The sequence below is a fragment of the Crocodylus siamensis genome, chromosome 5, assembly GCF_052110815.1.
Source record: "Crocodylus siamensis isolate JL-2025a chromosome 5, ASM5211081v1, whole genome shotgun sequence".
NCBI classification, from domain to species: Eukaryota; Metazoa; Chordata; order Crocodylia; family Crocodylidae; genus Crocodylus; species Crocodylus siamensis.
The window spans coordinates 42,709,500-42,737,005 of record NC_143399.1 but is presented as its reverse complement, the minus strand read 5'-3'; the positions used below and the strand labels follow the sequence as shown (position 1 = coordinate 42,737,005).

At 51.5% G+C, this 27,506-nt stretch overlaps 2 protein-coding genes across 7 annotated transcripts in view; one reads left to right on the top strand and one right to left on the bottom strand.

The window, feature by feature from the left end:
• Window positions 1–22: 22 nt before the first annotated feature.
• Window positions 23–14,031, top strand: PRKAB2 (protein kinase AMP-activated non-catalytic subunit beta 2). Of its 3 annotated transcripts, none has more exons than XM_090049580.1 (8): window positions 23–160; window positions 2,973–3,147; window positions 4,111–4,277; window positions 6,026–6,119; window positions 7,730–7,850; window positions 10,079–10,212; window positions 11,005–11,073; window positions 11,976–14,031. In XM_090049580.1, the coding sequence occupies exons 2-8, from the start codon at window positions 2,986–2,988 to the stop codon at window positions 12,051–12,053; spliced, it is 825 nt and encodes a 274-aa protein (XP_089905706.1). In that variant the 5' UTR covers window positions 23–160; window positions 2,973–2,985; the 3' UTR covers window positions 12,054–14,031. The 3 variants fall into 3 exon arrangements, with proteins under 3 accessions (XP_089905706.1, XP_089905707.1, XP_089905708.1); XM_090049581.1 differs by lacking the exon at window positions 23–160 and adding an exon at window positions 238–486; XM_090049582.1 differs by lacking the exon at window positions 23–160 and adding an exon at window positions 2,818–2,839.
• A 1,815-nt stretch (window positions 14,032–15,846) lies between these two features.
• PDE4DIP (phosphodiesterase 4D interacting protein) overlaps window positions 15,847–27,506 on the bottom strand; it is a 76,932-nt gene continuing 65,272 nt past the window's right edge. For 2 of the 4 annotated variants that reach the window (XM_090049576.1, XM_090049579.1), the window contains 7 exons: window positions 27,251–27,367; window positions 25,642–25,868; window positions 24,947–25,090; window positions 21,009–21,147; window positions 18,860–18,906; window positions 18,349–18,406; window positions 15,847–17,087 (listed from right to left, as the gene is read on the bottom strand). In XM_090049576.1, the coding sequence (XP_089905702.1) occupies window positions 16,942–17,087; window positions 18,349–18,406; window positions 18,860–18,906; window positions 21,009–21,147; window positions 24,947–25,090; window positions 25,642–25,868; window positions 27,251–27,367 (878 nt within the window). In that variant the 3' untranslated portion in view covers window positions 15,847–16,941. The remainder of the gene's footprint in view (window positions 17,088–18,348; window positions 18,407–18,859; window positions 18,907–21,008; window positions 21,148–24,946; window positions 25,091–25,641; window positions 25,869–27,250; window positions 27,368–27,506) is intronic. The other 2 variants (XM_090049577.1, XM_090049578.1) reach the window with 2 other exon arrangements.

Here is a 27,506-nt window from a genome sequence, read left to right as displayed (position 1 = left end):
CCCAACGGGTAGAGCATCCTCAGCAGCCAGGCCCCGCCCCTCACGGGCGCCACCAGAGAGGCGCGTCTAGAGTACAGAGCGTCCCCCGATCATGGAGCTGCTGGAGGCCGCCTCGCCATTTTAGAAGGAGGCGGAGAGCGGGGCGGAGGCGCGGGTTCAGGTACGGGGGAGGGGCCGGGCCGGGCCGGGCCGGGTCGGGGAGTGGGGCAGGACGAGGCCCTCTGTGAGGCGGGGGTGTCTCCCCCGGTGCCGGTGCTGCCGGGCTGGGAAAGCTTTGCAGAGCGTCACGGGCTAGTGTGTCCCCTCCCCCGCCCTGTCCTGCAGAGACCGGTGCATAGCGATCAGGGTGGTGTCCCCCCGTCTGAAAGGCTCAGCGCAGCCCACAGTGGACGTAGCAGCCAAAGGCAGGACACCCCCCTCTCCCCCCCAAGCATCCCAGCGCCCTTCGCCTCTGATTATTGATGATACCTTGCAAATGTTTGCATAGTGGGTATTTTCCCCGAGGACTTGGAGGTTGGTGGGTGACCGCAGGCCAGGGGGACTGCATGGGGCAGGATGAATTCAAATGGACTTTGACAGTCCAGGGTCAATGAAACACTGTCAAGTGCAAAGTGCAGCGTTTCTGGGGGAGGTGCCAAATAAGCCCTCCAAAGGAGTGAGGGAGGCAGCAGCGCTGCAGGGAAGGGTCTGAGGGCTGGGGGGCGGACCACAGGCAAAACAAGCCGTAAACTAGCTGCTTTTGCAAATGAGGTGAGTGTCACTCGCAAATATGTGAACAGGAGCATCGTGTGCAAGGCAAGGGAGGTAATTGCTCAGCTCTGTTTCATGCTGGAGCTCTTGTGAACGTTCAGTGCCGCGCTTGTGGAAAGATGTAGACTAGGGTTGTAAAACTCGCTCTGTACCCTGGGCTGGATCTAGATCACAGGGGTTCTTGCTGGCCTGCATCCATGGCACTGATGGCAGTTAAGTAAGTGACCATGAGCTAGGCAGCCGCTTACCATGACACAAGCATCAGTAGACCAAGTGGCTTCAGGGCAAGCAGAGCTGTGCTGGCAAGGCCATCTCCAGCCCCTTTGCCACTGAGGGCCATATCCCCAGGTTGTGTGGTAGGCCCCACCCACCCTTAGCCATGTCCCCAAATTCCCTGGTCCCCCAGTAGCCCAGCCAGCTGGATGGAGTGACTCCGGGGGCCATGTGTTTGATGCCTCTGATATAAACAAATTGGAGAGTCAGGCATGGTACAAGGCTGAGCAAACAGTGTGCGAGAGGAAAGTTTGAAGGACTTACGTTTGCATCATCTTAAAAAAAATAAAGCAGTTGTTTTCAAATACATAAAACGCAAGGAGGAAGATAGTGATTAGTTGCTGTCTCTGCCCACTGTGGGTAGGAAAGAAGTAATTGGCTTAATTTGCAGCAAGGGAGGTGTAGGTTAGCTTTCAAGGCTAAGGGTATTTAAGCACTGGAGCAGGCTAGGCTGCCTTGGAAGGCTGTGGATTCCCTTTCATTGAGAGTTTTAAGAGCAGTTCAGAGAAGTATCTTTCAGGGATGGCTCTGACGTACTTAATTCTGCCTTCGAGGTGGATTAGACAGGCTGTCGGGTCTATTCCATTAAAATTTAAAGGGAAAAAAAAGGTGTTAAAAATGTTCAGGACCATTTGTCCCTAAAGTCGGGCACCTCAAAACTACTCTAAGGCTTGTTTGAGTTGGGGGACATGAGTGAGGCTTGCTCTGGTGGTGTCCTTGATGATATAGGATTCTGCTCTCGGGGGTCATTGAGCCAGAAGTTTTTGGGTAAGTGATAAAGAGAGAAGCCCAGTAACACAGCTGTGAGTTGTGTATTGGTGATGCAGGAGGGTGAGCAGCCTGGCCAGTTCATATTATAGATGGTTAAAACCGCATGTACTTACTACCATGTTTGGAAATATTTCCTTAAAAGTAACTTTGGTTTGAATTCCAGCCTCACTGTAATTTTCTCTCTTATAGTAAAGCTCTCTAAAGCAGATGAACATTTGTAGAGGCAGACAGCTATTCCTTGCTTGCAGGTCACACCTTGTTCTGCTGTCACATTTTGTCCTTGTAGGCTTTAGGATATGCACTGTGGAGTGAAACAAACTCAGTAGAAAAATCCTGCGATCACTGGTTGCTGAGCATCTGTGTAATAGCTAGGAGAGGACTGGAGAGATCTGTGTAACTTACTGAGCCTCCTTTGTTCTCAGAGGATGTGTCCATTCTGTCATTTCTGTGCAGGGCTTGCAACAGTATGGCCATTCCTTCTGACCTAATGTCTTCTAAGTGGGTGTCCTGTATCTGAATAGACTCATTTCAATAAATAGCTCAGCCTGTCTCCACCTGTAGAAGAAGCTGCTATAGCCAGAACCAGGTTTCCCACTTAAACTATGCTTAGAAGGCTAGCCAGGGACTCCTGACCCAGTCACTGCTTCAGTCTCATTTATTACGCCTGCAGCAAACGTATCCTTTTGCTGTGGGTCAGCTCATATCCTGAAATTTATATTTGTGATTTGCCTGCTAAATGCACTTGCTGCAGCAGCCTCTGCCTCCTCTAACAGCAGAGCCTTTCATGAGTGCCAGGGTGTTCGTCCCAGTGTCCTGGTCTCTTTCCAGCCTGGGTAATTCCATTCGGTCTCCTTGGATTTTCCTGACGTTTCTGTTAGGCATAGGATGATTCTTCACTTCCCGCTATGAAGTGCTGTGCTCTGTTGCTGGAAGCTGTTGAGCATCTGCCACCTTCATTCCCTGGGGTGCTGCATTTCCTGGCTGGATGTAGGATTTCTGCGTACAGGCTGCAGAGCCCCTTGGGATCATCCCCAAGAGAAAGAAGGTTGAGAAATGCTGAGTAATTGAGTCACCAGTGTAGGTGGGAGGGTTCGGGAAACTGAGCTTTCTCCCCTTGCCCTTGTCCCTGTGGAAGTCTAGTGGTTCAGGTGCATTGTGATCTTCCTTCTATGTATCAGCTACTGAATTGCCATGGGAAACACCACCAGCGAGCGAGTGTCTGGGGAGCGCCATGGCTCCAAGTCCCACCGCTCTGATGGAGCCAGTAGTGCCCACCCCTCCAAGGAGCATCCACACAAGATTATGGTGGGCAGCACGGATGACCCCAATGTCTTCAGCACCCATGACTCCAAGGTATGGGCTGGTTTCTCCCTATCCCTCTCCCCCATGCCAGGCTTATACCTACAGGTACTCCTCACTTAATGTTGTTGCAGTTAACATTGTTTCATTATTATGTCACTGATCTATTAGAGGACATACTCTTTTAAAGTCACACAATGTTCGGTTATAACATTGTTTGGCAGCTACCTGCTAGTAGGGAACTACTGTGATGTAACTGGATTTGCTTAACATCGTTTTGCTTAAAGTCACATTTTTCAAGAACTAACTACAACATTAAGTGGAGGGTAGCTGTAGTAATACAGTGTCAGCACCCACACAACTCTGCTAGGCTTGTTTTCCAGCTAGCCTGAGTTAATATTTGCTGAATGAATTTAACTAGTACACTTTTTTGGGGAAGTGCCTCATAATTATTGGTTCAGACACTGCTGTGTGTACACTTGGTTGGTAACTCAGAGGTTACAGGTTTGAAACCTGTCCTTGAGAATCTGTCTTCTCTCCCCTGCCCATATTCCCTTGGAGTTAAAATCTAAGAAAGAAAGCCTTCTGCTAACATCCTTCAGAGGGCCCATGTCACATGCAAAGTAAATCTGTTAGCCATTCATGCAGGTAAAGCCCAGTAGGAGCTCCCAAAAGACAGGGTCATTTAAAAGACCCTACAAATGGACTAGGGGGATGGGGGTGTTCTAACACAAAGGCTGTGTCACTTAGTTTGGGCAAATAACTGTGGTGTGACTCAAGCATGTTCTCAGCTGGAGTAAACTGCCTCAGCTTCGTTGACTGAAACAGACCAATGACCGCTTTCTCTAGCTGGGATGCTAGAGCATGGGGAGGGGTGAGCCTGCAGGGGCAGGGAGCAGTCTTCAGTGTTGGTAATAGTTCATGGTAGAAGGAAAGTAATAAGAGAGCTGGCCCTGACTGTTGTTGTGCCTGTGCCTCAGTCAGGCTAAGGGTTGGTTCTTGTTTCCTTTTTTGCAGCTTCCTGGGGATAAGGAGTTTGTGTCTTGGCAGTCAGATCTGGATGAGTCAGCAAAGCCAGCACAACAAGCTCGTCCCACTGTCATCCGCTGGGCTGATGGAGGCAAGGAGGTCTTCATCTCTGGCTCCTTCAACAACTGGAGTGCCAAGATCCCACTCATTAAAAGGTATAGAGCACTTCTGCAAAGAGCACCCTGGCCATCTTGCTTTCGCTCCCCCTTTGAGCTGCTTCTCCCCGACCTCACTTGTCCTTCCGCTTTTTCCTCTTCACTGCCCTTACACCGCTTCCTCTTCTCTAGTCAGGTCAGCTGCCCTGAGCACAACCAGTTAAGGACAGACTTTTCCTTGGTTTTCTCTGGTACAATCCTCTGAAGTTGTCACAGAGGACAGGCCTATTGGACACTTTTTTCCATGCTGAAGAACCTATAATTCTTTATGCTCTTCTAGCGCTGGCTGCCAGCCTGCCCAGTTATCTGATAACCTTCCTAATCAATATGGTAAAATCCTTACCCTCCCTTGCATGCAAATTAAGTCAGTGCATATTTTACTTAATGGCATAGGATTACATTGGTCCCAATTTCTTTTGTCTGTTGCTTACATTATAAAAGACAGTGGTTATCTACATCTTACCTAAGTGCATGGACTGGTCCATAAGCACTCTTTAGATCTCTTGTCTACTATGCAGTCAAACTGTATCCCTGTTAACTGGACGATTAGTGAAACTGCCTAGTAGCTGTCAAGTTCAAGGTTTTTAATGGCAGCCATGAACTGACTAGGTCCTGTCTGTTTCAAATCTCTTATTAGAAGCATAAAGGGCTCTGAGTAATGAGCTAATCAGCTTTAATGAGGTATAAAAAAGTTAGCTCTTACTATTCTAATAGATAGTGGGCATTGCTTCTGTTAAGTCCTGATACGTGCATAACCCTTTCTCAGTCCCGAGGCTATGCATTTAAACCAAGTGCTCTCTCATTCTTTCTCCATCTAGTGTTGATACCTGACATGCATACAACATGGGCTTCATGCATTTTCCTCGTTTTAGTTTTCTCACCTCTTAATTGCAGCTGTTTAGTTCTTTAAATCTTCCCTCATCTCTCAATCTCTTTGGTTCCTGATTGTTTATGTTGCTGTTTTCCTACCACCCTCCAGCACATATGTATGTTTTTAGTAAAACATTGCTTGGGATTGAATGTACTATCCTGGATGTAGTTACAGAGAGCAGGACAGAGAGAGTCCATTTTTCCTCTCTGATCATTTCCTTTGCATTTTGCATATGGACTGTGGTTTTATGCTACTGTATCACAATGTCAGCTTATGCCTCATTTACTGTCTGGTGTCACCAATAGGTCTTTATTTGTATATCCTCTCCCCATATTTCTCTGCTGTATTGAGTATCTCTGTTCTGTTGACTTTTACCCAGATATTTTAACTCTTATTTCTTCATGTTGAGTTATATTTTTTATTGTTTTATGTCTGTGTGTTGTTTTACTATTCCTACCTGTTTTTTTTATCATTGTCAGTAATCATAACACTCCTCCTGCTATTGATTCCTTGTCTTCCTTGCCATATTGTGGTTTTAGTTATACCAGGCCTAAAACTGTGAGCTATGCAACCTTCTCAGACGTCAACTCCATAGGTTGTTTTTCACTACTGCTTTTGTTTATGGCCCCTCTAAGATCAGCTTTCTCATAGAAATATATCCCAAACTTGCACTTTTTTTATCCACATGCTTGTATGGTGGCTCAGCTTGTGTATGGATATATGAAAACAATACATGCATGTTCTGTGAGTGTAATGCATGAGACGCTGGGATCAAGTTGGTTTGTATGACAGGTGTGCCACAGAAGTTGGGAGGGGAGTAGTGTGAATCATCAGTATAATGGTACACTGCCATTTGATTTCTTCTCTCTGCTTTCAGCCACAATGATTTTGTTGCTATTCTCGACCTGCCTGAAGGAGAGCATCAGTACAAGTTTTTTGTGGATGGCCAGTGGGTTCATGACCCTTCAGAGGTAAATCTCAAAGCCATTTCCCTTCTCCCTGAGACTCTCAACTTTCCCCTCTTGGTTTGCTATCAGTGCTCCAGTGCAGATAGTCTAAATGCCCCAGGGCTTCAGGGAGTGGAAACGGTATACACCTTCTCCAGACTAGTTGAGGTTCTTTGCTTCTGTTGTCACAGTTCCTCCCCTTGGTTGGAACTGTATGGTCCAGTAGCTCTCACCTCTCATTTGATTAGTATGGCAGAGGCTGTTGCCCTTACACCACAGTTTGGGTTGTTTCACCTTATTATTTCAGGCTCTGTAGCCAGTGGAGGCTCGCCATGCCCTTGGCTTAATTCCATCTCTCAGATTTTGCTTCCTAGGACTACAGGTGTGGCACATTCAACCACAGTGGGCTTGCCTTTCTCATGCAGGGCTGTAGGGATTGAAATTAAGGCACCTTTCTTAATGTTGCTGGAGCAGAAATAAAGGAAGCAGGAGGGATTTGCAATGCCTTGTGGGTCACTTGGCAAAGCAAGATGGCAGTTCCACCAGCTTACTCCTTTTGGTAGACTAAAGAATGTAGGGTACTATCAGCACTGTCATCTGAATCTCAGTGAGGCTCTGGGGAGCAGTTGGGGGCTAGGACCTCTCAGAGCCAGGATCAGTATCATCGGCCAGGCTGAGGCATCTGGTTACCACATCTCTTCTCACTTGTAGATAATTTCTCCTATTTCAGTTGCAGGAACGTGATGAGCATTTCAGTCTAGTCGTCAGCTGGTAGGAGGATCGGCCATGTGGAAGAGGAAGTAAGGCAGGGTCTGGGGTAGGATTGGAGAGTATTGCCATTGCTGTCAGGCCTGGTCTAGACTACCAGCAGAACTGTGACTGCACCTGCACTCTGAGACAGCAGAAGTCTTTCTCTGCCTGCCAAGCAGCATCGTCTCTGAGTGACAGCAGGCTTCCACCAATGTCCTATAGCCAGCAGAAGGCTTCCCACGCCTTCTGCTGGCTGCACTTATGGCTCTTAGAGTGCCCTTAGCCCCTGCTGGTACAGCTGCTATAGTGCGGCTGTGCCGAGCCATGTAAATGTGAAGTGCTCAGAAGACCTCTCTGGATATGGTAGTCTGCTACCAGGAGTTCCAGCCATAGAAGCAGCCTTGCGTGGAGAAAGCCCCAGACTTGGGAATGTCTCCTAGGGTGTAAACAATGAAGCCCTCACATGGATATGGGGAAAATGATGCTGACCTCCTTTACAATAAAGTGCTTTGAGACTTGATGGAAAGTTCTAGGTAAGAGTACAGAACATGAGAAATACCATTTACTGGGTCAGAACATAGGTCCATCTGCCCCAACAGCCTGCCTGACACAGCTTAGCAGTACTTTCAGCATGAAAGGGGCTATCAGACCTTCATGCTAGCTAGAGTTTCAAATTTCTATATGCTTCAGTCTTAACAGGGGTGTTCCTGAGCCCAGCTCCTGAGCCTTGGGCAACTCAGAAGGATGAATCATGCCTGTACAGTGATGGCAGGAGGCTGGATAAATGGAGAGTTTGGATTATGTATGTGGAAACCTGAGTAGGCGGATTGAGTGTGTCAAGAATGGAGTTTTGGTAGATTGTTGTTTCCATTTTCATCTTCCAGCCTGTGGTCACCAGCCAGATGGGGACAATTAACAACCTGATTCATGTCAAGAAATCTGACTTTGAGGTGTTTGATGCTTTGAAAGTGGATTCTCTGGAGAGTTCGGAGACTTCTTGTCGCGGTGAGCTTCACAGGGCACTCAGCATGCCCCGCTACTGTCTGCCTCGTGCCTCTTTTCTCCTTTGAAACTCACTCCAAGTTCTTGTGCCACTGACTGCACTGCAAGGGAGTGAACTGGAGTTAGAACCTCAGCTGACAGCTGGGTGCCTGATAGTAATATCTGGTTATTATGTTGCACTGCTGACCAAAAGTGCCCAACAGGGTCTGGATGCAATCTAAATGTATGAAAGCAGCCCTGCCCTGACGAGTTGACAGTCTGATGTTGTCTTCCTCAGGACGGACCAGACTAGTTATTCTGACAACTTTGTGCAACTCTAGATTAGTTCTCCCATGTGAATAAAATGGGCCTTGCAGCAGGTTAGTTACTCTGGAATATAAGTTGCAATTATTGTGGAATAGTGACCTTATAGAGAGGTAATGCAGCAGAGTAACTTGTCCTACAAAATGCTGGTCACTTTTCCCAGTGCTGTTAAGGCCTTAGTGTTTCTGCTGTCTCATAAGTGAGTATGAGTCATCTGATCTCTGCTTGCTGCAAACAGGAGCTGTTGTCACACCAGCTGCTATGTATTTTTAGTGTCAGGCTAATTTGTTGCAGCACTAAGCTGTGTAGAAAACCTCCCGTTTTCTAACCAGGATTACTAGGTTACAGTTTCAGAATCCAGCTGTGCCAAGCTGACATACAATTACTGAGTAGTAGGTCAGTCATGTGTCAGGTTAGTGTGTTTAACCAGTGTTGGCTGCTCTAGGTCTGTAAAAGCATACTATGTGACAGAACCAGTATCATTCATACGGAAGTAATTCCCATGTCCCTGCCCAGCCTGAGCAGCAAGCTCTCCTTTGAAAAGGTGTCAGCACCTGGGAACATGTGGTATGCTGGCTGTCTATTAAGCAGTTGGGTTGGAAGTGGCTTATGGTTGTATCTGTAGTGGGCTAGGTCCAGCTTCCAGTGCATTTGGATTCCCTCCATGGTAAATACCTGCAGCAAGGCAGAATTGGACCAAGATGACTGGATTTCCTTCTTGCTCCTAAGGGTGCTCTGAGGCTTGCTGGTGATGGGGGACAGTGTAAATGATGCTTGCTCTTCCATTGCTTTTGTTGATAAAGAACCTTTTTTGTGGGGGGGGTGCTGTTGAGCTACCAACTTGCAGTTAACTGGTAAGGAGAGGAACTCCCACAGCACTGGTGAGCAGTATCTTGGTGTTGCAGGGAAGTGAATAGTGAAGTCTGCTTGAGTTGTAACTAATAGGCACATAGGGATTTAGATATGCTTGGAAATGAATCTGCTCCAGGGGGCACATTTTCTGTTCCTCTGTGGAAGTACTAAACTCTCACTTTGTCAGTGATTTGCAACCATGGTGCCACAACTGTGGCATGAGGTCCCAGTTGAAACCACAGGCTTGATTAAATTGCATGCTTACTGTGCCTAGAAGCAGCACCCTTAGGCACACAGCACTGCTCCACAGCAGCTGCCTCCCAGACCAGGAGCAGTGTCACCACACCTGCATGGCATCATGGGCAGGCTACTTAGCATGGCCAGCCTGCATCAGTTCCAGTTCAAGAGGTTTATGACATACGGCACCGCTTCCAGGCCCAGTGAGTTTTCAGCCTAGACATGGCCAGTATATAGCTGCCTGCCCTCCCGAGGGCATGAAACAGAGTGAAAGATGCAGTGAAGTCTTGTTGTAAATGACAGAGGGCACTTGGGAAATCTCTGTCCTCCTTCCAGAGACAACTTACTCAGAGGCTTCTGCTAAAGTAGAGAGGGTTTGGGAAAGAATTTCAACACTGGCAAGAATGGGGTATGTGCAGAGCCCCTGGCAGGAGGAAAAAGATGCAGAAGATGTTGCAGCGAGTCCCTGAATTAGAGTGGTATGGGAGGCTGACAGCCAAGGAGCTTGTGGTAGAAGGGAGGGTTGCAAGGAGCCCCTGCTGTTTGGAATGAGCTCAGTGAAGTATAAATCCCTCACATATTCTGCAGCCTACTGGGATTAACGCATGCACCTGTTCTCCAGGATCTGTGGCTTAACCCAATACTGGCTGGTTTTGCTGGAATAATCCAAAACAGTAATGCTAGAAAGGCCCTGCTGGGTCCCCTCTCATTCTCCTCTGGTGCCAATCTAGGATGGCATCCTACTGTGTACTCACCAGAGCTTTGTCCAATCTGATTTTAAATATCTCATGCAATGGATGTCACTTCTAGTGCCCTTCATATACTGTTGTTTTTTCCAGACCTGTCTAGCTCCCCACCAGGACCTTATGGACAAGAAATGTATGTGTATCGACCTGAGGAACGCTTCAAATCCCCACCCATCCTCCCCCCTCACCTCCTCCAAGTTATTCTAAACAAGGACACCAACATCTCTGTAAGTATTAGTCATGTCCACCGTGATGTTGGGGCAGCCTTGGCTGGAGTCAGCAGAGGTAGGAGGAGGGGAGTTTGGGCTGAGCTGTAAAGAAAGCTTGGTAATGCAGGGTAGGTCAGGAGTGGGGGTGGCTCTAAAGCAGAACACATGGCTCCATACGCTGTCTTGCACACAGCCTACCTGTTCATGGCCCAGGAGTAGCAGGGGGTCTTGTCATGTAATGCTCCCTCTGAGTCCAGATAGCCAACTGCCTGCATGCTGGGAGTGGTGGCGTGGGCCCCTGTGTTACCTTCCCTCCATTTTGGTCCCTTGCTCCATTGATGGCCCAGCCCAGGTTCCGTTGTCACTCAGTGCACTTAACAGATCATAGATGGTAGTGTCAGTGATGTTGTAGCTGTGATGGTCCTGGAGTTCTGTGAGGGGCAAGGATTCCTTAGGATGAGATCTTCTGTTGAACCAACCACATAGTTGGGATAGAGTTAGACAAGCTTTTGGATGCAAGGCATTTCTTAATTAGTTCACCTGATGAAGAAGGTCTTGCATTCAAAAGTTTGTTTCACTCTATCTCAACTATGCAGTTAGTCCAGTAAAAGATATTGCTCTAAGAAATCCTTGCCTCTTACATAGATCATAGGTAAAATTTGAACCGCAGGTTAATACCTGCTGCAACAACTCCTCTGTGCTCTCCCTGTAATACCACAGCTGGGGATTTTTGCAAGTGTGTCTGAGAGAAGTGGCCTCTGGTGATACTACCCAAGTGATGCTCAGGATTGACCTTTCCTTTGGTTTCAGTGTGACCCAGCGCTCTTACCTGAGCCCAACCACGTCATGCTCAACCACCTCTATGCACTTTCCATTAAGGTAAGTGGCAGTGGGCACAGCTGGCTACTTGTACCCCTGCCTAGTCATCCAGGGGAGCTCTGTTATGTAATGTGCACTGTAAAGGCCCAGGAAAAGCTACCACTTTGCTCCTGGCTCTGCTGCCTGAGCTGTTGTGGTGTGGCTCTCAGTGCGCAAACTCAGTGGAGTTTGTCCTGAGTACCAGAGTAGGGATGTGCCTGGGGGTCAGTACCCAAATACATGGCAGTCACTGTAGGGGTAGGTTTTTTAATCTCACCCTCTGTGTGCTCAGTTGCCTTGGGATTTTGCTTTTGCTTGCCAGCTGGGAGGGGTGAGTGGTATTTCCCAGTGACAGGTCTTCAGCGGCAGCCTGAATTTCAGTTCCTCTGTGCCCACATAGCACCTCCAAGCCTGAAAGCCCCTGATAGAAAAACACAGGGCTAGCTAACTACCCAACTGAAAATAAAAGCCTGGTTTTGCTCTTTAGGAGAACCTCTGCAGGGGGTGACATGATCAAATGCTGCCTCTGAGCATCTCTTCACTTCCTTCCAGGGCACGGGAGCTGCCCAATGCTGGACTCTCCCACCTCCTCCAGAGCACATTGGGGTGTCCAGTGACTTATTACCTAGCCAGTAGGACCTCACTCCAAATCTCCCTCCTTGGGCTTTCCCCAGTTTTTCTTCCTACTCACCACATTCTCTTCCCCTGCTTGTCCAGCACTGGTTTCTCCCTGCATCTCCACAGCACTAGCACAAAAGCAGTCTCCCCTGCAGCTCCTCCTACCACATTAACTTCCATTTCTTCACTTCAGTGACCTTTGTCATTCCACATCTCAGCATGCCCTCTTCATGTCTTACTGTCCCTGCCCTCTTTGGGGTACAGCCTGTGGGTTCAAGGTAATGCTTTGGTGTCCTCTCTTGCAGGATGGCGTGATGGTGCTCAGTGCCACTCACCGCTACAAGAAGAAGTATGTCACCACCTTGCTGTACAAGCCTATTTGAGCAGGGCCTGGCCCTCTCGCCATGTAGGACATGAGAAATGCCACTTTGTCTGCACACGCTGGGCCACGGGTATATGGTACACTTGACAATTGGCTCTTGCCTTGAACCTGGCAGAGATGAAAGCCCAGGATGAGCCTGGTCCTGCTTGGGGCCAAGATCTCTTCCATCTCGGTATTCTCTTGGGGAGCTTTGATTCTTAACCCTTCTGTAGCCTCCTGGCTGCAGGGGCCTCTGGCTTCGCTGTGTTCCTTGGGATGGTCTTTGTTACCTCATAACTTCCAGGTCTCCACGTTCAACCATAAATTCCAACCTCCATGCAACTGAAAGTGCTTCAACCACTCCCTCCTGCTTTTGCCTGCAGGAGCAGTGCCATGTCATGCGCCCTCATACCCTTGTCAGCACTCTCGGAGAAGGGTCACTGTTCCCAGCAGCCCAAACACTGTTTCAGAAGCCCCCAGGAGTAGAATACCAGGGGGTTTTTGTCCTGTTCTCCTTGAGCTTCCTGTGTCCTCCCTGAAACCAGCTGACCTGGCTGGAATCCAGGAATGATGTCCCACAGTAGAGTCCAGGGTTGGCCCAGCCTCCCCACCCAGTGCAGAGCTGAGCCCAGAGTGGGATAGAAGTGGAGCTCTTTCCTTTCCCCCTCCCTGCCAGAAGCATCCCCTGGGAGAATCCAGGCTTGATCTGTGGCCACTAGGGCTCCAGGGCCCAGTCCCATCAGTTGTTAGGCAGTGTCTTGGACTTTTCCAGGTGACAGGTGATAGCCGTTCCCTGGGGCAGTGCAGGGCCTGTAGCTTAGAAACAGTGGATTGTTGGAGGAGAGCCCCACTCTTAAGGAAGAAATTGTCCCAGCCACTTTGGAGCATTGGGCAAGCTAGAGGCATGGGTCAAAGGCTTGTCTCCCCAGGTAACTGCAGCCCTTGTATTGAGAACCAGCTTCTAAGCCCTTGAGGTCAATGGAAAGGTTCCTGTTGACTCCAGTGGGCTTTGAGTGGAGTTGTTAATGTTTTCCAATTGTCACATTAGAGTTCTCCTGAGGAGCTGAAATCCTAACTGTCTTGCTGCTGGAGACTCAGTTGGTCTGATATTAGACTCGGGTGGTTTAATAAAAGATATCACATCTACCCGAAGAACCTTGCTAGCTTCTGGAGCACAGCTCTGGGGTCCTTGGGCAGGGAGCTGCTCTGCACAGTCTCCTGCCCATGGAAGTGTTGTGGGCAGTATCCCCTGTGGATGTCTCCTGTCTCCAAGCCTTCCTGCCCCATGTCTGTATTCATTGTTGTCCCTGAAGGTGCTACCCATGCCTCTGGTCAGTCTCGGAGCAGGAGCAGTGGGGATGAGAGACCTACCTGGCTTTGGAAGCTCTTCTTCGTGGAGGAGGGATAGTGCTTGCATTTCACCCTGGCCTTCCTAATTCTGTCATTCTGAAGAAACACTCAGCGAGTGCCATTGTCACAAGCACTTCGGGCTAAGCCTGTGCCAGGTTCAAAATTGGAGCCAGTGGGTTGGGGGAGGGGGTTGCGTGTTGCCATTGTATGCAGTTGCACTTTACTTGTCACTAGGAGAGCTCCCTACCCTGCCTCCACCCCATCCGGCTGGAGTGTTTCCTTGGGTGGAGGCTGCTTTGTGTGATTGCTAGACGAACACCTAGGGACTGGAGAGCGCTTTCCACCAGCAGACCTGTTGGCACAGACCCACGGCTGCTCCCTGTCCAAGTTGAACCACACAGCGGCGAGTTTCACCTGATCCAGAGCAAGACGCCAGAGCACGAAACTCCCGATGTGGGTGGGACGGACTGTTGCCTTCTCTGCTTGGCTTGGAGCGAGAACTCTGTCTCTGGCCCATAGGGAGTTGCCTCCCTCCTGCTGGAGCAGTGCCACAGTGACAGGCATCTTCTTTGTTGTATTTATTATAATATTTGTTGTCCTCCCTGCTGCTGGGTCTGTGTTGGAGGAAGTATTACAGAACACATGAGAGACTCCTGTGAGCTGCACTGCTGTTTCTGGTGGCAGCGGTGATGCCAGTGTGACCGCAGACTCACGGCTATCGGAAGGAACAGGGCCAGCATGCTTCCTGGCGTTACTCCCCAGGGAATTACAGGAAAAGTCAGTGCCAGAGCAAGGCAGTGGTTTTGACCACGCTGGCCTGAACCTGGCCAACAGCAGAGGGCTGCTGACTCAAGCTGAGGGCCCAGATCCCTGGGCTTTAGGTCCCTATTGCTGCTTTGCTGCTCACAGCACAAGCCTGGCTTTGAACCACAGTTGCTGGCCTATCTGTTGATTCTTGGTTCCTGTCCTTCTGGACAGTGGGCAACTCCACTCTGGGGGAGCATGAAGGCCTACATCTCTGCTATTACCAAGCCCTTGAATCTCTTGTGTTGGAAGAGGAGTGGTGAGACTGTTGTGGTGGAGTCTCCCCCTCATTCCTTCACACCCCCCCAGCAGACAGAGCTTTCTTGATAAGATGGAGGTTGACTTGTGGAGGAGCTGGCTCCCACTGCTGCACTGGGGGTGGGGGCTGCATGTAACTTCCTTGCATACTGGAATCCAGGGCCCTGGCCCTTGCTTTTCTGCTTCCCCAGACAACCCCCAGCTCCTGGTGCTGTTTATCTCCCTGCTGCATGTCACACAAGCCCTGGCAGGAGAACCTGGGCTGCTTGCACTCTAGTAGCCTGATCAGTTGATCCCTTCAGCCTGCCTTTCCCCAACCAAGAGTTAACTTGCACTCTGAAGACTGGGGCTTGGGTCTCAGCTTTGCAGAGATGCAGTGTTGCAGGCCTTGGCAGCTGCTGAGATTCCTAACCCCTGACACATGCTGTGGAGCAGGAATCAGAGCCTTTCTGCTGAGGGGCACCTGCTTGAGCTGGACAGTGTTCAGGAGGGGCCTGGTCTGTGTCCCACTTTACAGGGAGCTGAAGAGCTGGCCATTGCTTAGGAGTCAGCCAGGCACCATGTCCTGGGCCAGGTCAGCCTTTCATCCCCACAAGCAGGGTGGAAGGAGGAGCCCAGGCAGTTGTTCCTGAGTGCATGAAGCAGGGACTTGTGCCTCACCCACCCCTCCTGTCATTGGTAAGGGCCTTTTGCAGGGAGCACTGGCAGGACTTCTGGCCCCCAAGTGGCTGCATACAGGATACAGGAGTCCCTTTTACACTGGATGTACCTTGACTAGTAATGCTTATGAGTTTCCACAGAGATGTGACTTGAATAAAGTTTGTTATCAGCGTTAGTGCAGAGCCTGGGCTGTTGGGGCCTGAGGCACTGATGTGGCCAGGAAGGGTAGGAGGAGGTAGTGAGTGTTACCTGACCTGCTGGGCTGGATGCCTCCCTGCAACAGTTTTGCTGATGGCAGACTAACCTGCTCGCCAGTAGATGGGGGCTGGGGTGGGATAGGCACAGGCAGGAGCTGGCTTCCTTGATGTCCTACCTCAAAATGCTGTGGAGGAGGTGGGACATTGCAGGCATTGGGCCACATGTGCCTAAGCCCAACCAGGGACACCATGACCTGCCATGGGCTCTGGAGCCCCTGCATGGTGGCAGAGTGTGAGAGAAGGGGCCATGTGGGTGGACAGAGCCAGAGCTTGGGGGTGAACTAGGCCAGCTTCAAGCTCAGCTAGCCCTGGTTTGTTTGCTGCAGGAGACAGGTGAGGGAGCAGTACCCAGCCCTGCCTTCGGAGCATCACAGGCATTTTCAGCCCTGGCAGGGGCAGAGCATCCCACACAATGGACAAAAAGCTGTTCTGTGATGGCCACTGCCCCCAAAGGTCCTCAGAGGCTAAAAACTACTGAAGCCAATATTTTAAAAAAGATGAGTTTATTGGGGCCTCACTGGGATCAGGGAGGAAACACTTCATTTCTTACATCTTATTTCTTCCCGAAATGGGAGCCAAGTTGGCTCAGCGGGAGGCCTGCTGCATTAGAACGGTTGCTAGGACACATCATAGGCACCCCAGCCCCGTTGCACGATGCAGCTACAATATATACACATCCTACGAGCACAGACATGCCGCAAGCAAGGGTTGGCTGCCATTGGGCCTCTCAAGCCTGTTTACAGGCGGTGCTAAGTTCATCTTCCACATGAACAGGAGGCCCGAGCTGAACAAGTGGCTTGACCAGCCATCTGTCCCATTCACCACCTCCTGCGGGCTTTAGCCTTGGGGGCTAAAGACTCCAGCAGGGAAGGGATGGCTGTGCCCAAACCCCCTGGTGTGAAGTCTCCTGGCCCCATCACACCTTGCAGAGGCAGAGCAATGCTAGATTCCCAGCAGCCAGCTAAGCGCAGCCTCGCCAGGGCTCATCTTCCTACAGCAGGGCACATGCAGCCTTAACGTTACATGATCCTCCTGAGCCTGCGGTGACAGCTACTTCAATAATGCTCCTCAGGAAGCTACAGCTCTCAAACTGCTCAAAGCTGGTATAGCCAAAGCAGGTGCTGCATTGAGGCAACAGGTCAGGAGACATACGCACCTGCCTGCCATGTCTCCCCAGCACACGCATCACTCAGTAGTACGGTGCGGTTCTAGTCCGGCCCACCAGGTGGGTGGTGGGTCTCCAGACAGCCTTCTAGCGTGCGGCCACACAGCTGAAGGGCACTGCTGCTGTGAGTGGTTGTCCATGTGGGTGATGGCATAGCTGGTGGGAAAGCCACTTTGCCAGATGCCCCCTTGCCAGCCCTAGCAGTGACTCATCCAAGCAGCCTACCCCTGTGGACACGCCAGAAACAGCTGTGGGCTAAGTCACATGCAGAATAATTAGGTTCCAGCGTGATCTGGAAGACTCCAAAGCCTCACTCAGCAGATGGGATGGGCACACCTCAGCAGGGAAGGGCAGTGCTGTCTTCCTGAGGACTGCCACAGAGCCATGCCTGCTGGGTGGGAAGCAGGGGTGGGGGCTCAGTAGCTGTGAAGGTGAATGAAGCAGGGCCTGCTCCGTTCCTCCTGCTGCGGCAAGGAGTTGGGATGGCTTCTCTTTCTTCCTGGCTCCTGGCAAGCCGGGCTCATGCGATGGCAGGGCTGGGAAGTGCCCGCTGGGGTTTCACCTGGAGAGAAAGCACAAAACCAGCTGGAGGCATTTGGTATTGGAGATGCCCAAGAAGGCTGGAAGGAGGCAGGAGGTTTCCTGGGGGATGCGGGTCAGAGAAGCAAGCTAATGCCCCTGCAAAGAGGAGGCAAGGGGCACCTCAAGCAGCACACGTGGTACACCTCTGCTGGCCCAGCTGGCCTCTCAAAGTACCCATCCTGCCCCCTTCCCCCTATGCATCAGGGTCCAGCGCAGAGCTGTGCCCAGAACAGCCACCCCTGGCAATGCTATTGCCAGCACTGCCATTCAGGCATGTTCTAGAGCTGCCTCTGCAGTGGTGCAGGTGGGACTACGGCACAAGAACTACCTGCAGTTTCACTGGTGGCCATCAAAGGCCACTTCTCCATGGCTGAGCAGGTCAGAAGTAGAGCAGAGGGGTTCCAACCATTTTGGAGTCAAGGACCCCATCAGAAGAGTCAAAACCTCCCTCAGAATGTGCCAGCTCTCAGCTTTTGCTCATTTATTTTGATCACATAAAAATAACAGAGCAATTCTTCTGTTGCAAGGACCATGGAAGCCCACAGCAGGTCCAAGCAGTTGAGTTTACCTTATAAATCATGTCTGCAAACCTGGCAGGGCCAACATTGCATGGCACCCTACAGAACCCTTGAAAGGATCTCAAGGTACCTTGCCTTGGACTCACTGAGGTAGATGCAAGGGTCCCAAGTGCCAACCCTGGCATTCCTACTGGGCATGCTCGTGTCCTTGCCGCCAGAGCATGCATGGGGCAGGTGTGACATTGTCAGGACACCTGCATGCACACAACACAAGCTGGGGCTGTGCCTTCGCCCATGAAGGTGAAGGAGGCCTGAGGCTGGCACCTCTGTGCATGAGCACCACAGAAAACAGCTGAGTGCACATGCCCACTCCCCCACTTTACCACGGAGACCCCAGGTTGTCAACATGCTGCTCTAGCAGCTCCAGGATGCTGTGCCCAGCCCATAGCAGGGTTGGTCCAGAGTATGCTGGCAACAGAGGCTCTGATGTCCTGGCACCTCCCCATGGGAGCTGATGGAGGAGCCACAGGAAGTTCAGAAAAGCCTCTCACCCAAGCAGGACACCCCTCACCCCACATACACCTCCCCACAGGGAGATGTCTGGTCCCTGACTGCAGCCCCATAGCCCTCCACCATGTGCCATGGAGGTGGAGGTGGTCTCCCAGAGGGTGTGGATGAAGGGCACCAGCCTGGGCCAGGCAGGGACAGTGCAGAGGCTGTTACCTTCGCCAAGAAAGGGAGGTGATTTTACAGAGCTCTGGGGAGTGCTCTTCTGGAAAGGCTCAGGAGAGAGAGAGAGATGGAATGAGAAAGAGAAAAGGAATGAGAAGCACACCTGGCATAGCACAGGGGACCCAGAGCCCGGGGGGTAGGAAGGCAGGGCCCAAGCACCCTACCACAGACTCAGCTCAGCCCCTTCCCTCCATGTCCTGCCCCACCAGACTACCCTGGCACCCTCCACCAGCTGTCTTTTCTCTCTGCCCCTTCCCTGCTCTTCCCTGGAGAGCCCAGGTGTGCTGCCCCCTCCCGCAGTGTGTACCTAGAGCCCCTGAACCCCCTTGTTAGCCCCATTAGCCCATAGTCAGGGGCCAATCCCCCCCAGTTTAATGTAGAGCCCCTGCTCATCCCCAGCTCCAACCACTGTTGGCCATGGCTGGCACACAGCTTGGAGACCCCTCTCCCACCCCCAGGGTGTGTGGGGTCCTGCCGTGCTCTTGCCCCTTGGCTAACTCACCTCCAGGTTTGTCCTCGCCTTCTTCAGCACATCATGAGTTTTGGTCACTGCAACAGAGATGGGAGCAGTCAGCAGGAGCGTGACAGTGCTGGCATGCTCACCAGCAACCTAGGGATTATGCAGTTCAGCTAGAGATGCAATGAGGACATTGTGCCTAGGGCATGGGGCCCTACAGCCGACATGGCCAAAACTACCAGGGTTGCCACAGCCAGAGCTCACTCTGCTGGAGCCATAGTCAATGCACCAGTGCCAGTAAGGAGCAAGGTCTCAAAAGAATGGAGCTGATGTGTGGGTGACCCAGGCAGAGGCTGTAGCTCTTCCTCCGCCACCTCAGGGACACAGAGTGCCAGGGAGACACTGGATTTGCAGGACCCCGGCCTCCGAGGCATGGGTTATGGGGCACACCAGGGGAGCAGCTCTGCAGGGGCTGACCTTGGCCACATGATCAGAAGGGCAGTGAAGCTGAGCAGAATAGTCATAGTGACAGTTGGATAGGGATGACCCTGCCTCAGGTCGGGGGTTGGACTAGGTGACCTCTGGAGGTCCAGCCCTACTTCTCTGTGATTTATGAAACATCATCTTGGTTGCTTTCACAGGGGGCTTCTCTGCCTAATATGCCCCTCCAGTGCCACAAAGAGGGGGAGGATCACCTCCTTGGACCTGCTCAAGATGCATCTGTGGATGCATGACAAGGTACGGTTGGCCTTCCTGACTGCCTCCCCACACTGCCGGCCCATGTTCATCTTGGAGTCAGTGATGACTCCAAGATCCTTTTCCACCACCGTGCTGACAAGAGGGGAGTTCCCCAACCTGTAGGTATGGTGCCGGTTATTCCTCCCCAGGTGCATCATTTTGCACTTGGCGGTGTTGAATCCCATCCTATTCTCATCCGCCCACCCCTGTAACCTGTAAATAAATAAGCTTATCTTTTTATTAGAACTCTGCATATATTTTAAGCACCTTTGCCTGAAAGTTGCAGTACTTCCATTTTGAACACTATTTCTTTGTAACATAAATGAGAAACTTCACACTATTCAGTATTTCTTGATTTAGACACTGCCACCTGGCTCCTGGCACCATGGCTCCTACTGCTGTTCCAAGGAGGCCAGCCCCATACAGGACTCAGCATGTGCCAGGCTCTGGTGCCCCAGCCTGCCAATGCCAGTGCTGCCACTGCAGAGAGGCAACTGGGGGGAGGGTTGGATTCACCTGCCTGCCCTGGGGTGCCTACTATGTACTGGCTGGCAGAGGAGCCTCTGCTCCAGCTGTCGAACAAATGATATGTTGCTGGCATCTGAGCTAGCTTGAGGCCCTGGATACTGCCCCTTGTTACATGATGAGGGTACTGTCAGTACATGAGGGCTAGGAGATAAAGACCAGTCCTTCCCCAGCCTCCGCCACACTGCAGACAGTCCAGGGCACGAGCCTCTGAGCACAATCAGCACCCATCCCCATGCATGAAGGGCTGATAACTTTTTTTTTAATTTCATGCCTTGAGCCAAATCAGTTCCAAATTCTATCAACTGAGCAGAACTCAATCATTCAAGTCTGTGTTGCACAACCCCTGGCAGGTATCCTGCCTCCCAGACTCTTCAGCCTAGGGCTTCAAATCCATGGCAAGCATCCTACATGCAAGCCCCAAGCCTGGAGGCCTTGGAGTTCAGATGCCCCCTAGTTTTGCTTGCCTCTAGCTAAAAGGCCAAAGGACCAAGCTAGAGGGAAAATCTGAGAGCAGTCCTCCATCACCATAAATTGTGTAGCTGAGATCACTGCATTTGGAGACATTTGGAGACTCGCACAAGGGTCAGCCTGCCTGAAATGCAAGGGACATGTCTCCACCTTCTAATGACACCAAGTCACTCAAGGCCAGGAAGAAGGGCATCTCTCCTGCCAAGCAAGTAAAACCACCTGGACTGAAAACCACCACATGGTATCTCCCCTGCCAGGGCTATATCATGGTATCTCCACCAGAGACATACAGATAACTGATAACATACAGAACATGCAACGGCCAAGAGCTGTAGGGAGAGGGAGGCTGAGCAGGCGTGGTAGGTGATTACTCTCTCAGTGCCCCTCCTAGAACTGCTGTGGTGTTGCCCCCCCCGCCGCAGCTGCTACACGAGTATGACCTGCCATAGTGAGCACCTACAGTGGCTGATGATGAAATGCTCCATGTTCTCCTTCAGGCGGCTGGTGCTCTGCAGGCGCTCAGCCATGCTCTGGAGCAGAGTCTCCTTCTTCAATAGCTGAGCTCGCAGTTCCAGGATCTCCTCCTTCATCACCTGCTCCTGGGAAGAGCCAGGGGAGATAGGTCAGCCTGTGCCACACATCTCTGAGAATCACAGCACAGCCAGAACTCCCTCCCTCCATACAACCCATCTGCTACCCTGACTCAGCCTTCCCTGGCAAAGATCTAGGGGCCCCCACACACTGGAGGAGAGAGCTCATGACAGAAAGGGGGGCAGAGGGGAGAGCCTGGGCTACAGCCCTGGCCAGCTAGTCCCATGAAACAGGAGCCTTGAGCACTCAGGCTAGCAGGGCGACTGCCATTGGCAGTAGACTCCAAACCCCAGGTTGGGAGCATCCCAATGCCCAATTGGCTCTTTGCACACAGCCAATCCAGTACAAGCTCTCCGGCCTCTCATGGGCACTACTGAAGACGTGTATTGCCAGTGGCAGGTGGACACAATAAAGCAGTGGCCCCCAACTGCTGCTGGCCCCTGGGGTGCATTTCTGAGCATGAAGCTCACAGCCAGGTGACATCACACGTCAGTCTCCTGGGCAACTTCAGTTTCCACTTGCTGCATTTCCTGTGGCTGTGACCAAGTTCAGAGGCTTGGGGCTTCTTGTGGCATGATCTGGTGCAATGACTTCTGGATGAGAAGGAGATGGGTGGGTAGGTGCATGTGCGCACAGAAGAAGGAAAGTCAACACACTGGCTTCCATCCTGAGTACCCACGGCCTTGGAGTCCCTGCACCCCATGTGGCAAGGCTGCTCTCTGGCTCCCTCTGACCACAAGCTGCCTCAGGCAGAACAAGATGAGATTTGCACTCAGTCACATCCTAGTGAGCCTGCTGATACCAGGGATGACACCAGTACATGGGAGGGCAGGCTGGAGGTATGGCCTGAGTGGATAAGGCAGGCACCTGTACTCCAGGGTGTCTGAGGTGACAAGTCTGGTTCAGCCTGCTACATAAAAGGGCTTGTGCAAGTCAGTAAATGAAATAAAAAGCAATTAGTACAGACAAAAGACTGAATCAATCCAAAGCAAGAAAGTCCCTGATGCCACTGTGCTGGCAAACCAGAACTCAGAGCCAGAAATCAACAGACCAGACAAATTGGCATGCTGGAAATAAAGCATGCTGGGTGAAGCCAAGTAATAATTGATGAGCTATTCTACTGTTGTGCCTTCCCCTGACAACTTGGCACAAACACCAGGAGGATGGCAGCTTGAAAGGAACATGCTTTGCCATTGTGACTACTGCCCCACCATCTCCTGGGGCACAACTGGGCCTTCACCATCCAAAATCTGGAAAAGGCCCCGAGTTGGCCAGGCCAGAGAGACTCAGAGACATTGCCACTTCCACCATGTTTGGCTAAGCTTGAAACTTCACTTGGGGTGAGATTTGCATTCTCCCTTTCTGACCCTTTCTGGCTTGCCCTTTTTTTCCCCATCACATTTCTTCTCTCTCTTTCTTTCTTTCTGCCTCCTGCTTAAGCAGGTTCTGACCTGATTTAGCCAAGGCAGCACTGCCGGGGTCTACAATCATCTTGCTGGGGTCATCTGATCCCAGCAGTCTTTCCTGCCCAAGTGCAAGGGGGCTGGACCTGATGATCTGTAAGGTCCCTTCCAGCCCCAACATCTATGAAACTATAAGGGAGGGTAGAAGCAGTTTCTTGGCCTGCCATGGATACAAGTCTGCCAGCTCCCAGGGTGGTTGATAAGAGGACAACCTTTCTCCAGCTGCAACTGAGAGTCAGCTTCAGAGAGGCAGTACCTCTTCTACTACTGTTCTCCCTCTTTTCTGTGTGTCTGCCCTTTTCTGTCCTCAGGGAAGGATGATAGGGGTTGAAAAGCAGCAGGAGTAGCTCCAGCCCTTCTCAAATATTTTTTTCCCCTCCTCAAAAGACTCAAACTAATGTTATAGAACAGGGGTGACTAACCTGAGATATGTACCACAAGTGGCATGGGCAGCTTGTGTGTGTGGCACATGGCAGATCAGGGATGTATTAGGGAGCACAGCATAGATAGGGCAGGAAGCAGAAATTGGAGTAGCAGATCAGGTAAGGAGTAGAGAGCACAGCAGCAGATCAGGCAGGAAAGGGGATTGGAGTGGTGCTGTGGGAGGGTGCAGGGCCTAATTTTTGGCCTGCCTACCATAAAGGTTGGTTTCCACTGTCAGAGAAGAACTTGGATTTCAGAGATTTCACAGACATTAGGGCTGGAAGGGACCTTGTAAGATCATAGGGTCCAGCCCCCTGCCCCAGGGGCAGGAAGTCAGCTAGGGTCAAAGGATCCCAGCAAGATAAACATCCAAATGTTTCTTGAAAGTATCCAGAGTAGGTGCTTGCACCACCTCTGTGGGGAGTATGTTTTAGGCCTTGGGGGGCTCAGACAGTAAAGTTTTTCCTTATGTCCAGCCTAAAATGGTCTTGCAGGAGTTTGTGACTGTTGGACCTTGACATCCCCTGGGGTGCTCTAGTGAACCGGTGTTCCCCCAGATCCTGATGTACACCCCTTATGTACTTATAGGCTGCCACCAAGTCCCCCCTGAGCCTATGCTTTTCTAGGCTGAAGAATCCCATGGCTCACAGCCTCTCTTCATAAGGCCTGGTCTCTTGCCCTCTGATCATGCATGTGGCTCTTCTCTGGACTTTTTCAAGATTCTCCACATCCTTCCTAAACTGGGGAGCCAAGAATTGGATGTAGTACTCCAGCTGCGGCTTCACCAAGGTGAAGGACAGTGGGAGGATGACATCCTGGGTCTTGCTCAAGATGCATTGGTAGGTGCAAACCAGAGTCTTGTTTACTTTGCCAGCTGCAGTATTGTATTGGTGGCTCATGTTCATCTTGTGGTCAGTCATGATCCCCAAGTCTCTTTTGCTCATGGTACTAGTGAGTGTAACATTGCCAGGCCTATAGGTGGGATGCAGGTTTTTATTCCCAAGGTGGAGCACCTTCTGCATACCGAATCCCATCAGGTTTTCATCTGTCCACCTTGCAAGCCTATTGAGGTCGGCCTGGATCACCAGCCTATTCTCAAGTGTGGACACTCTTCCCCAAAGTTTGGTGTCATCAGTGAACATAGCCAGCCTGCTTTTGACACCAGTGTCCAGATCATTTACGAAGTCATTAAAGAGTACAGGTCCGAGAACAGACAGGATAGCGGAGGGGGAGCAAGCTGTATAAACCCTCTGCACCTCACAGGAAAGGTCATAAAGAACACAGTTAAAATGAAAGCCTTATTTGATACTTCCAATTTCAAAAGCTTTAACCAGTGGCGATGCATAGGGGGTGCAGAGGGATGCACGTGCACCCCCTGAGAGTGCTGGTGCACCCCAACAGGCTGCACTCCCCACTTAGGTGACAGGCAAGGGGGGCAGGCGGGAGCACTGGTGCCCACCTGTGAGTGCCAGCCGGGGCGTGGGAGTGCTGGATGAAGTGCCGTGGCCACTTTTGGGAGTGCCACGAGTGCTTCCCAGTTGGCATGATTGGCCATGGGGGGACCCCACCAGTCACTGTCCCCGCTACCCCCAACTAAGGTAGGACCAGTTGCCCATGGCTTTAACTAACTTTCCAGTGTTTAAGGGAAGGTTTAGGGGGTGGTGGCTTTCCCGCAGACAAGCTGCCCTGTGGAATTTCCCTCCTTGGAGGTTTTCAAGAGAAGGCTGGACAGACATTTGTCAGGGACAGCACACTGTGCATTTGTGAGGGGGTTGGACTAGGTGACCCCTGAGATCCCTTCCAGCCCTGGAGCTGTACAACAAGGCAAGCTGAGATCTTGGTATGGGGAACCTGGAACCATGGTGAGGTGTTGGGTGCTAGGCAGTGCTAGGGGCAGGGTAACACTTTAGGCTCCCCTTACCATTGTCCTGTGCTGGGCAGGGCTGGAGGCTGCGGGCAGCGCTGCCCTCCAGAACAAACTGAGGAGGGAGGCGCACTCCTCCAGAATCTGATGCAAGGTGCTTGTGCTGCCAAAAAGCTGCCTAATGCTTCCACGCTCAAGGGCCTGCAGGGAAGAGGGGAGGCACTCGTTAAACAGAACCCCAGCCCCGTGGGACTCTGCAGCCAAGGCAACCATGCAGCCCTGCAACACCCCGAGCCTGTGCTCTGAGTGACCTGCAGGTAGCAGTAAGCCCTGCTGGGTATTTACTCTGGCCACAAGGGGCACAGCTTTCATGACAGGCTGGATTCCCATCTGAAAGTAGACTTCTGAGTCAGAGAAGGTGGGGAGAGAGGACTCTACTTAACCCACCAGCATGTGGACAGGCTGTGCACTGACCCACCTGGCATTAAAATGCCTCCATGCAACACTGCTGCTGATCCCATTCAGGAACAATTGTTTCCCACAGGCCCAGCTCCAAGTGGGCTCCCCAGAATCTTTTACAGCCACCCATCCTCACCAAGAAGTTGGCCCCAGCCAGGAAGCAGCATTACAGCAGGTCGGCAGGATGCTCCCACAACTCTCTCCTTCACCCTTAAAAGGCTTAGAGGAGCATTACATGGCCCAGAAGCGTAACAACCCGTACCTACCCCAACCCCCTTGCAGAAAGGAATTACCTCCATGCCCTGGGCCTCCAGGCTGGGCACACTGAGAGCTGGCCGCATGAGAGATGCCATCTTGTGGACCAGCATTTTGCCCTCCAAGATCTGCTGCTTCAGTGTGCTGTAGTCATCCACATGGCCAATGATGTGACATCCATGTTTGCTGGCAAATGAACCAGTTGGGTCATCTCCCTTCAGGGAAGGGGAGCCCTTCCTCACTGAGGGATCCTCCTTGCATAGCTCTGAAATCAAAGCAGGGCCTCACAGTCACAGGGGCCAGCACAGCTCCTCAGCTTGGCCTTCCTCAGCGTGGTTGCATGAGGACAGGTCTTCAGCTGGAGATCTGAGTTACCCTAAACCTAAACTGTGCTTAGGGGGTGCTATATCTCCAGGGCCCGGACCTGGCAGCTCCATCTATTTGTCCAAGTCATTGAAGCAATGGGCTGGGATTTTCAGAAATCCCTAGCGAGTTTGGTGGCCTCAGTTTTTGGAAGCCCTTCTTGAGACACCTTCAGCGAATGTGATTTTCAGCTAGTGCTGAACACTGGCTTCTAAACACACAGTCCCTTTCAGGCTTCTCAAAGGTAGGGCCCCTCCAAAGTCAGCAGACCCTTCTGGATGCTCTCAGCCACAAACGTCTTCCAAATGCATGACCTACATTGGCTATGTTTCTGCCCACCAGAACCATTGCCTGGCAGTCCCTGACATTCCCACCCTTCCCTGAGGCATTCTCTCCAGTCCACAAATGCCTAGTATTGTTGTGCTTTGGTTCCCAGCCCTCCTTCTCTACATACTGCCCTCTCTCAAGCCCAATCCTGCAGCTCAGGTCACTCAGAGCCAGGAAGAAAAACATACTGTGAACCCACGGGAAGAGGGGAAGGGGCAGTGTTCTTTGGCTCCAAGGAGCCCACACAGCCAAGCACTGTACATTCCCCTTCTTAGCTATACAGAAATAGGAACCTGAAAGTTAAGGCATTTCTGGGTAGCACCAGCTGCTTGGTACTCATCCGGTTCCCTGCCAGCATCCAGGAGATGCTTAGGAATTCCTCTGCCAAGACTAGCCAGGGACATGAGACAGACCCCCCACCCCCCTGGAGGCAAGGCAGCATCTACTCAAGGGGAATGATGTTCACATGCTTCTTGGAGGACCCTGTGAGGAGGATAGAGAGCAAAGCAGGTCCCAGGCTGGGAGAGGATGGCTTGAGGGGCCCTTTCCCCAGTGGAGTCAGTGAGGAGCAGGCACCAAAGAGAGCTGGAAGAAGATGTAGGAGTGGGGGATTCTCTTTTCCTGGCAATCTTGGTATCAAGCCTAGGCTCCTTTCTAAGAGAGATGCTCTGAGTTCAGCCCAAAATACAGGGCTGGACAGGGGGAGCCCCTGGACAGGATTCTCTGGCCTGGGCCATGCAGAAGGGCTGATAGATTGTGTGGAAATTTCTGCCTTTAAAACTGAAGAACACACAAATCTCTGCCTTGGTTCTGTTCTGCCACATAATGTGCACAAAGCCGCCTGCATCATGCTTGCTCCAGCCTTGTGCTATGCATGAACAGGCTCCTGCAGGGTCCACCAACACCCTGGGAAGCCTCAGTTGGACTTAGCCCCTGTGGGGGCTTTACATACTTTACCTTTTGCCTGATGGTGAAGCGAGGCATCTGGGCCTAGAGCAGTCAGTGAAGAGGTAGAGAAGAGAGGAGCTGGAGAGCTCATACCCACATCCCGAACCGGAGGAGAAGGAACTGAGTCTAAAAGGGCAAGACAACGAGGGGTTCTTTTACCAGGCTGAGAGCAGTGGCCTCTCCCATCATCAGAGAACCCAGAGGGTCTAGAAGTGAACCATGGTCACCAGGGATGGACCAACCAGCCCTGCTGCCTCTGCCCCCA

What these genes read in the sequence shown, in the direction of transcription:
- PRKAB2 (XM_090049580.1), top strand. Translation starts at nt 2,986, where the DNA reads ATGGGAAACACCACCAGCGAGCGAGTGTCTGGGGAGCGCCATGGCTCC. An exon ending in AAGATCCCACTCATTAAAAG is followed by an intron (nt 4,278 to 6,025) that starts GTATAGAGCACT and finishes CTCTGCTTTCAG; the next exon opens with CCACAATGATTTTGTTGCTA. An exon ending in ACAAGGACACCAACATCTCT is followed by an intron (nt 10,213 to 11,004) that starts GTAAGTATTAGT and finishes CTTTGGTTTCAG; the next exon opens with TGTGACCCAGCGCTCTTACC.